Genomic DNA, 10,685 nt, shown 5'->3' with positions numbered 1-10,685 from the left:
CAGACTTTAGATATCACCGTTTTATGATTCATTATTTACCACCCAAAGCCTTTAGTTGGCTCAGTGGACAGAGTGCCAGGCCTGGAGTCAGGAAGACTTATCTTCCTAAGTTCAATTTTGCCTCAGATAATTTGAAGCTGTGTAATCCTGGACAAGGAACTTAACTCTATTTGTTTCAGCTTCCAGATTTGTAAAAATAAGCTAGAGAAAGAAATATGAAACTATTCTAGTATCATTACCTAGAAAATCCCAAATGGGCCCAGAAAAAGACAGACATCACTGAACAACAACAATACCACCTAGGAAACTGATAATCTGACAACGCAGGCTCAGGTCAAAACTGTGTTTCCTGAGAAAAGGAATTTCTTGGAAAGTTCATTATAGACTGAGTGTGGGCAATAGATGATGATTTCAGCCAATTGGTCTAGAAAGGAGGAGAATCTGGCAAATGGAACTTCATTTCTTAGACAATGACTTTTATAGAAATGTTGGGAGGGGGAGAAGAGATAAGAAATTAAAACAAATGAACAAACATTATTTTAGCATTTTAATACCTACACAGCAGAGAGAAGAAAACATAGACAAGCAGTACAATTTTTTAAAGTAATATTAAATTCATAATATGTGCATTTTAAAATGAAGTATAAGTAACAGAGATTTGGGATTTTATGTACAACAATCTGTTCTCTTTTATATGTAATTTTTGGTGTTTGTTAAAATAAAAATAAAATGCTTAAAATTTTAAAAACCTAAACCAAGAGAAACAGAGAAAGACAGAGAGACTGAGACAGAGAGAGGGAATAATTCTGAAACAGCTTTTAACTTTGCTCTTTTCCTCTACTACCAAGAAGATAATGACTTTGCTTTACAAAGTTGCTAATTCACCAATTTTTAATTTTTTCAATTTTTAAAACAACCAGAAGAGCAAAACGGAAGAAAAAAAATTGCAGTATATACCAATCCTACTGTTAATGTTAAGACATTGAAAACTCCCCCTCCATACCACTTTCATATTCTCTATTATAGGTTTTAATGATATAAGATCATAGATATAGAACTGCAAAGAACAGGATCATTTTTAAATGGAAACATTACTCCCAAAAAGAGACAGCATGGCTCAGGAGAAAAACCTGTTTAATTGTAGTCAGGAATGCACAGTAAAAAAAAATTTCTCTTTTGATATTTATTACGTATGTGACCACAGTTGAGCCACTGAATATTTGTGCTCCAGAAGCTCTTTCCTATCAATTGTCTACTAAATCACTGGTAAGTTGTTCCTCAATTTGAAAAGAAAAATCACACATCTTTGTGCATCAGTTCATGCAAAGAAAAATGCTTGAATCCCATTGAATTCCAATTAACATTGAATTTCAAATGATGATAGAGTGAGATATGGTTTATCATCTTAATCTATCTTTTAAAATAAAAAAAAGTTATGTTTTTGCAGGTTAAAGGATAGATTGTGGCCTCAAATAAATGCAACTTTCTTCTACTTTCAAATTCAAGTGATAATATGTTCTGTAAAAATTAGAAATGTGCCATAAATAGCATTTCTTCAAAATTGAACATTGATTGAACACTAATTGATTGAAAAATTAGAAAACCCTTCTGGGTAAGACATTCCATAATAAAATGCAGAAGAGGTACATATGAAGTCTCTCGAAGATCTCAAACAGATATTATAAAAGCATGAACATTGTCCAAAATGGTGACACTCATGAAGTGGAATGTTCCTTCATATTGAAAAATAGTTTAAATAACGAGAAAACTAAGACATAGTTATTTAAACTTATTTTCAGGTCCTGGAGGAGAAAATAATAATCATTTATTAATTCTTATTTTTTGCTAAGTACCATGCTAAGAACTTTATAAACATCTCATTTGAACTTCACAACAACCCTGCAAGGTAGAAGCCTTGACCTTTTAAATGATGCAAATATTCAAATCTATGGAACTGAAGGGGAAAAGTGGCATAAACACATACAAAGTAGTTCACAAGAATGACTTTAAGGAACAGTAACAACAGGCATGACCCTACTTCTTCAAATTTATATTGAGAATATGTAAAGATTAGAAATCATCATAAATGAGCAATGTCATTGGACTATTCAGTGATGAGAAGTCTTCATTTAGTATTTCCCAGTTGTCTCCAAATTAGCACATAGTCGTCCTTTTTTTCACATACTCTTTCTTCACCAGAATTTACCATAGAATTGCCTTCATTACCTTCATAAAGGTATGTTATACCAATTTTTCATCAATCATTAGTTCTTCATTAGACCTTGTTTTTTAGACATTATTTAGGGGACAACAGAAACAACAAATAAGAATATTTTCAGTGAAGTCAATGAAACACTTAAAAACAAAATCCAAGCAAATAGCTTCTATCTTAACTTTTTAAAGTATATGGTAAATTATAAAAATTACAGGGCCACAGCTAGTAGGTTACAATATTATTACCATTATCTGAAGATCTTCCATGTTAAAAGTGGTGTAAATAAGAGGAGAAAAATCCCCCCGAAGGTCAGAACAGATGCTTAGTTTGCCCTTCAGGAGAACCACAATTATTTTTATTGTCATAATAAGAAAGAACTCTTGGAAAACATTTTTTTGTTAGTCATACAGAAGAGGATAAGTCTGAGTGAGAGTAAGGAGTCACAATCAAATTTGAGCACTTGAAAAACATTGGCTTAATTACTTGACAAAGAAATGTTAAAATTTAAATTTTAAATGAGGAAGGGAAAATATGGCAGTCCACTCATTAAAAAAAATTAATAGGGTATAATTTTAAGATGTAAGGGAACAAAAAGAGAAGAGAAAGATTTACAGGAAAAGAATGCAGGGAGAAAAGGAAAATATGTGTGTAGGATTGGTATGGAAATTTAAAACCTTATGGCAAAATGTAAAAGTATGAAAAATTCCTCTTTCATGCTATAGGAGGACAAGCAACTAATGAAAGACGAAAGGGAAGGATGCCATAAACTCTAGCCTCCATGCATTGCAGCACATATTAAATCCTAAGTAAAGCAAAAGCTATTCCTTAAAGCTGAGTTTTCAATCGAGTTCTCATTTCCCTCCAAAGTAGGAAGGGTGGAAATAATTGGCTTTAGGAACTTAAATTCACTGGTTCCTGAGCCACTGGTCAGACACACCTCATACTGGTAACTCTGGGACAGGTTTTCCGTCCTGCTGACATCCGTTAAGTGACCTGGGAATGGGCTATTTGAAGTTATTTGATTAATGACAGTGGTATCCTTCTTTCTCTTCCACAGGCGAATTGCAATAAACATAAAAACAGAGACCAGAAAGAGGAAGGAGATAGAGGCCAGGGAAATGATTAGGTAGGTGGTTAGGGAATCAGTGTGGACCTGCTCCTTAGATGCATCTGGAAGTTGCAGGTAGGGCTCAGAGAAGCCATCCACCAAGAGCACATTTAGTGTAGCCATTGTGGACAGAGATGGTTGCCCATTGTCCTTCACCAGGACCACAAGCCTCTGCTTGATGGCTTCTTTGTCACTGATGGGCCTTGCTGTGCGAACTTCCCCACTGTGGGATGACAAAGTGAAGAGGCCTGGGTCTGTGGCCTTGAGTAGCTGGTAGGAAAGCCAGGAATTCTGTCCCCAGTCCCTATCCACAGCTACCACCTTGGTCACCAGGTAACCTGACTCTGCAGTTCTCGGCACCAGATCGTTGCAGGGAGCTGTGCCATTTTGCAGGGGATACAGAACAAAAGGAGAGTTATCATTTTCATCCTGTACCATAATCTGAACCAAAACCTGGCTGCTCAGTGATGGAGAGCCACCATCAGCTGCCCTCACAATGAACTGGAAAATTTGGATAGCTTCATAATCCAGAGATCTCAGAGCATAGAGATGACCATTGTCTGAATTGATGGAGATGTAGGAGAAGAGAGGCAGTTCTCCGGTCTCTGGTGGCAGCAGAGAGTAGGTGACTTTGGCATTGATCCCTGAGTCCCTGTCACTGGCATTGACCGTGCCAATATAGAGGGCAGGACTATTGTTCTCCTGCAGGTACAATTTGTAGGCTGTTTGAGAAAACACAGGAGGATTATCATTGACATCAGAGATGAGCACTGTGATATTGTGCTCGGATTTGAGCCTCGGGGATCCCAAATCCATCACTGTAATAGTGATGTTGTATTCTGCCCTGCTCTCTCTGTCCAATGCTCCTTCTGTTACCAATGTGTAAAAGTTCTCAATGGAAGGTTTTAGGGCAAAAGGAAGGTCATCTTGGATGGAGCAAACCATCTTTCCATTTTCCCCAGAGTCCAGATCTGAAACCCTGAAGACAGCTATCACTGTCTCAGGAGAATTTTCTGGGATGGGATTGATAAGTGAAGATATGGTCAGCTCTGGAGGATTGTCATTCAGATCTGTCACCTGAACAACAACAGTACATTGTGCTGAAAGACCCCCACCGTCTGTGGCTTGGACATTTATAATGTAAGATTGAGTTGATTCAAAGTCCACATTTTCCCTCAAGTAAAGTTCTCCTAATTTCTCTTTAAGGTGAAAAGTTTTACGAATGTTTTCAGGGGGATACAAAAATGTGTAAGATATTTCTCCATAATTCCCTGCGTCTAAATCTGTGGCAGAAACTGTGACAACCTTGGATCCAATGGAACTGTTTTCAGGGATGTGAATGTCATATTGAGATTGAGTAAACACTGGTGCGTTGTCATTGATATCTACTACGAGAATTCGAACTTGGGCAGTTCCAGACCTTGGTGGGACTCCCCCATCCACTGCAGTGAGAGTTAAAGTAACCTCAGACTGCTTCTCCCGATCCAATGTTTCATCCAAAACAAGCTCTGGATATTTCCTGCCCTCATTGCTTTCTCGAATTTGAATATGGAAAAGTGGATGGAGAGTGAGTACATAGTTCTGGATGCTGTTGTTTCCTACATCTAAATCTCTCGCACTTTCTAGCAGAAACACAGTCCCGGGTAAGGTACTCTCAGGAATTTTCAGGAGCATCTCAGTTTCTAAGAACACTGGGGAATGATCATTAATGTCTTGTACCCGTAATTCAGCCAGAATAATCTGAAAGGGATTTTCTAGTAAGATCTGAAAAGTCAGCATACAGGGCTCAGCCCTGCCACACAGCTCCTCCCGATCCAGTTTCTCTCTCAGGAGCAGATCCCCAGTTCTACGGTTCAGCTGCAAATACTCTTTGTTCCCTTTGAAAGAGACCATGCATCCCCGATCTGACAGCGTTCCCACCTCCAGGTTCAAGGACTTTGCCAAATTGGCCACCAAAGAGCCTCTCTCCATTTCCTCCACTACAGAAAACTGCTCCGGCTCAGAGGCCGCCCCAGACACACCCAGAAGAACAAGGAGAAAGAGAACTTGCCTTTGTTGCGGAATCATCACTCCTTCCTCTATTTTTGATCTCCTCCTCTCAACCAGTGTGTCCTAGCGCAACTGCCAACGATAATTCAAGGCTATGACTTTACTGTCTGATTGGTATCTCAGAAATTTGAGGCGCCCGAACCCTTCCTTTAGTTCGTTAAAAAAAGCTCCTGTTCTTGTCTGATTGATTCAGCACTGTTTTTCTGGGAATTGGCGTATCCGCTGATCTTTTCTGCGTCTTCTTAGCCTGCATCGCCACCACGCGGTTAATCATCATCTCAGAATGTAGTTAATAATCATGCCAGGTGCCCTGTCTTGAATTACTTTATGTCTTTCAACGGGTCTCTGGCTCATTCTTTACAAGAGAGTACATATTAATGTTACAAGCACTAAGAAATGACACTATGTCTTAATTTAGGATTTTATCTAATACCATATATATAAATGTTAAAGATAAGTACTGTGAAAAGGCTCCAATCATTCAAGCATTTTAACACAATTTTAAAGCTAAAAAATCACACCTTCATGTAGTAGGCCCATCGGGGATGGTTTTTAGAGACCATAAGAGCAAGAACAAATCATAAGTTTGAGGATGCAAAAAAGAAGATCTAATTCAATTCCAATTGATCAATGATGGACAGAACCACCTACACCTAGAGAAAAAACACTGGGAAATGAATGTAGACAACTTGCATTTTTGTTTTTCTTCCCAGGTTATTTTTACCTTCTGAATCCAATTCTTCTTGTGCAACAAGAGAACTGTATGAATCTGCACATGTATATTGTATCTAGAATATACTTTAACATATTTAACATGTATAACACTGCCTGCCATCTAGGGGAGGGGATGGAGGGAGGGAAGGGAAAAGTCGGAACAGAAGTGACTACAAGGGACAATGTTGTAAAAAATTGCCCAGACATGTTCTGTCAATAAAAAGCTATTAAAAAATAAACAGAAAAAAAAGTTTTCTCTCTTGGAAAAAAAAAAAGAAAGTTAGTTTGCACTTGTCTTTCTTAAGTAACTTTTCTACTTCCAGCACTGATAAATATGCCTTGTTTCACAAAAGTTTATATAAAATCATATTTCTTAGATTTTAACCATGAAAAAAATTAAAGACAATCATAGGAGAAATTGGCCTGAATGATGTGGGGAAAACAACATGTACAACTGAAATTGACATCCTACATCTGATAATTATTACTTATATGACAGAGCAAATAATTGTATCTCTCTTGGTTTCAGTTTCCTTATCTGTAAAAATAAGGAGCTGGAACAGATAATTTCTAAGATCTCTTTACCTCAAGATTTGTTACCTTGTAACTTTTCCATATCTGATGTTCTGTAAACAGTATCAGATTTTTTAAAATTAAAACTCTCAAAGACCACAGACTCTGATATTAAAAAGGAGATTATTTAACAACACTCATTTGAACAAGATATTATTACCATTTGATTGGCACAGTGGGAAATTAATGGGCTATATTCACTGAAGGGAAAAAGAAAATATTCATGTAAAATGATTTTAGGCCAATCCCTTTTTTTTTGTAGGATGTTTAGTGCCAAACCTCAGAGACTTCAGATGAAAAGTGTTATAAGCTTATTTAAAGTAGTATAGTAGTATACCACAACTACATTTTAATACCATAACCTCATGCCATTTGTAATTTATGCCATTTGCATGTAATTAATTTATAATATTACTGGGAAATTCAGAAATCAGAGTACTGTGCTTCCTTCAGAATTAAGAATGCAGAGAGGAGAGCAAAACGTTTCTGAAAATAGAAAAGAGGACAAATATAATAAAATGGGATGTTACTTAACTGTGTATTTTTTTTTTTGCCACACAGAGAAAGAATGGGGTAGGGTGGGTAGGATGACCCATTTAAATAAAGGTCAAAATATTAAGTGAAACACAAGATATTTCTTAAGTGTAGGTTTTCAAGTCTTTTCCACTTTCCTCAGCAGGTGGCAGGGTGGGAATAATAGGCTTCAAGAATTTAAATTCACTAATCCCTGAGCCACTGGTCAGGCAAACTTCATATTGGTAACTTTGAGACAAAGTCCCTGTCCCACTAACATCTACCAAGTGATCTGGGAAGGGACCACTTGAAACAAAGTGACTATTATTAATGGAATCCTTCTTCCTCTTCCACAGGCGAATGGCAATGAACATGATAACAGAGAACAGGAAGAGAAAAGAGACAGAGATCAGGGAAATGACTAGGTAGGTGGTTAAGGAATCAGTGTGGACCTGCTCCTTAGATGCATCTGGAAGCTGCAGGTAGGGCTCAGAGAAGCCATCCACCAGGAGCACATTTAGTGTAGCCATTGTGGACAGAGATGGTTGCCCATTGTCCTTCACCAGCACCACAAGCCTCTGCTTAATGGCATCTCTGTCATTGATGGGCCTTGCTGTGCGAATTTCCCCATTGTGGGCCCACAAAGTGAAGAGGCCTGGATCTGTGGCCTTGAGTAGCTGATAGGAAAGCCAGGAATTTTGTCCCCAGTCCCTATCCACAGCTACCACCTTGGTCACCAGGTAACCTGGCTCTGCAGTTCTGGGCACCAGATCGTTGCAGGGAGCTGTGCCATTTTGCAGGGGATACAGAACAAAAGGAGAGTTATCATTTTCATCCTGTACCACAATCTGAACCAGAACCTGGCTGCTCAGTGATGGAGAGCCACCATCAGCTGCCCTCACAGTGAACTGGAAAGTTTGGATAGCTTCATAATCCAGAGATCTCAGAGCATAGAGATGGCCATTGTCTGAGTTGATGGAAATGTAGGAGAAGAGGGGCAGGCCTTCAGTCTCTGGAGGCAGCAGAGAGTAGGTGACTTTGGCATTGACTCCTGAGTCCCTGTCACTGGCACTGACACTGCCAATGTGGAGAACAGGGCTGTTGTTTTCTTGCAGGTATAATTTGTAGGCTCTCTGAGTAAAAACTGGAAAATTATCATTGACATCAGAGATGAGCACTGTGAGATTATACTCAGATTTGAGCTTTGGGAAGCCCAAGTCCATCACTGTAATCGTGATGTTGTACTCGGCCTTGTACTCTCTGTCTAGTGCTCCTTCTGTCACCAATGTATAGAAGTTCTCAATGGAAGGTTTCAGGGCAAAAGGTAGGTCATCTTGGATGGAGCAAACCATCTTCCCATTTTCCCCAGAGTCCAAATCTGAAACACTGAAAACAGCTACCACTGTCTCAGGAGAATTCTCTGGGATGGGACTGGTAAATGAAGATATAGTGACTTCTGGAGGATTGTCGTTTAGATCTATGACCTGAATAACAACAGTACATTCTGCTGAAAGGCCTCCACCATCTGTAGCCTGAATGTCGATGATGTAAGACTGAATTAACTCAAAATCTACTTTTTCTTTTAAATAAAGTTCACCAAATTTTTGTGTTAGTTGAAACGTTTTACGAACGTTTTCAGAGGCATGCAAAATTGCATAGGATATATCGGCATTATTTCCTGCATCTAAATCTGTCGCTGAAACGGTGACTACTAGGGATCCAATAGAACTATTCTCAGGAATCTGAGCTTCGTACTGGGACTGAGTAAACACGGGGGCATTGTCATTGATATCGACTACAAGGACTCGAACTAGGACAGTTCCGGTCCTCTGTGGAATTCCTCCATCCACAGCAGTGAGAGTTAATCGAATTTCAGGCTGTTCCTCCCGATCCAGAGCTTTATCTAGTACAAGCTCTGGGTATCGCTTCCCCTTGCTGTTCCGAATTTGACTGTGGAAATGAGAATTGGTACTGATCGTGTAGTTCTGGAGACTGTTGCTTCCTACGTCTAAATCCTGCGCATTTTCTAGTACAAATACAGTTCCAGGGGAGGTATTCTCGGGAATTTTCAGTACCATTTCAGTGTCTAGGAACAGTGGTGAATGGTCATTAATGTCTTCCACTATCAGTTCAGCCCGAACAATGTGAAAGGGGTTTTCCAGTAAGATCTGGAAAGGCAGCACACAGAGAACAGCGGGGCCACATAGCTCTTCCCGGTCCAATTTCTCTCTCAGAAGCAGATCCCCGGTTTTAGGATGCAGCTGCAAATATTCTTTGTTCCCTTTGAAAACGACTCTAGGCCCCCGCTTTGACAGTTCTCCCACCCCCAGCCCTAAGGCCTTTGCCACATTGGCCACAAAAGAGCCTCTCTCCATCTCTTCCACCACGGAAAACTGCTCCAGCTGTGAGGCAGCCGCCCTAGACATACCCAGCAGAACAAGGAAAAAAAGAACTTGCCTTTGTTGCGGAATCATCCTCCTTTCCCTCTCTATTGTTCCTTTTAGCCCCTCCTGTCAGTGTGAGTAGCCCAGCTTGACCGTAAATGGTAGTCAGAGGCTGTCACTTTCGTCAGTCTGTCTGGAAGAACTGATTCCTTTCTCCAGTTGCCACTAACAAAGCTTCCTCTCAGCTTCCAAAATGTCTGATTCTGGCCTCTCTTTCTGGTTGGGTATTAGCATATTCGCAAATCTTTTCTGCTTCTACTTAGTCTGCAGCGCCACCACGCGTCTCTTCATTATTTTTCTCAAAATAAAGCAAATAATTTCACAGGAAACATGTACCAGATATTATCCTTCGAATTCTAATTTTTTTTTAAAGTTCTTTTCTGAAGAGCTACCCATAAAAGTGTTATAAACATTCACAACATTATCCCACACCATATACATATGTACTTATATATTTATTTATATAAATGCTTTTTTAAAAAGTGGTTTAAAAGCAAATGCTTCCGTCAAGAATGTGGTCTTCCAAATCTTAAAGCCAACAGTAAATATCTGTCCTAAAAAAGAAATGATTTGGACCAAAAAAAAAAAAAGCCACACTCAATTCTACAATGCTTTTGAGAGAAAATGATAGGGTGGGATAGGGAGGAAGCAAACAGTAGCATCCAGATTGTAAGCAGCTGATGATTCCTATTTCCTTCAAGTTTGAGAACTTATGAGTTCTCAAGCTAAGACGTTCCTTATTTGATCTTTTTTACTCCTAAAGGTCTTACTTCATCCCAAACGGAATGATCCAAGGATTCTGTGGCCAAGGGGCTCTTTGTTAACAAAATTTAGATTTTACCATTTTATGATTCAGTATTTACCCCTCAGGACAGCTAGGTGGCACAATTGATGAAGTACCAGGACTGGAGTCAAGATATTTTTCTTCCTGAGTTCAGATCTGGCCTCAGACATTTCCTCAGACACTTACTGTGTGACCCTTTGCTTCAATTTCCTCATCTGAAGCTGAAGAAGGAAATATCAAACTACTCCAGTATTCTTGCCAAGAAAACCCCAAATGGGATCACAA

General features: G+C 39.1%; 2 protein-coding genes across 2 annotated transcripts; both read right to left on the bottom strand.

Moving 5' to 3' along the window:
- Positions 1–615: 615 nt before the first annotated feature.
- LOC141556814 (protocadherin beta-2-like) lies at positions 616–5,390 on the bottom strand. The gene has a single exon (XM_074291612.1). It carries the CDS (start codon positions 5,388–5,390, stop codon positions 3,018–3,020), a length of 2,373 nt encoding a protein of 790 aa, XP_074147713.1. The 3' UTR covers positions 616–3,017.
- Positions 5,391–7,294: 1,904 nt separating this feature from the next.
- LOC141556816 (protocadherin beta-2-like) lies at positions 7,295–10,064 on the bottom strand. Its single transcript, XM_074291615.1, has one exon. The coding sequence runs from the start codon at positions 9,644–9,646 to the stop codon at positions 7,298–7,300; it is 2,349 nt and encodes a 782-aa protein (XP_074147716.1). The 5' UTR covers positions 9,647–10,064; the 3' UTR covers positions 7,295–7,297.
- Between the last annotated feature and the right edge of the window lie 621 nt (positions 10,065–10,685).

This window comes from Sminthopsis crassicaudata, chromosome 2 (genome assembly GCF_048593235.1).
Source record: "Sminthopsis crassicaudata isolate SCR6 chromosome 2, ASM4859323v1, whole genome shotgun sequence".
NCBI lineage: Eukaryota > Metazoa > Chordata > Mammalia > Dasyuromorphia > Dasyuridae > Sminthopsis > Sminthopsis crassicaudata.
This window is presented reverse-complemented; position numbering and strand designations above follow the sequence as displayed.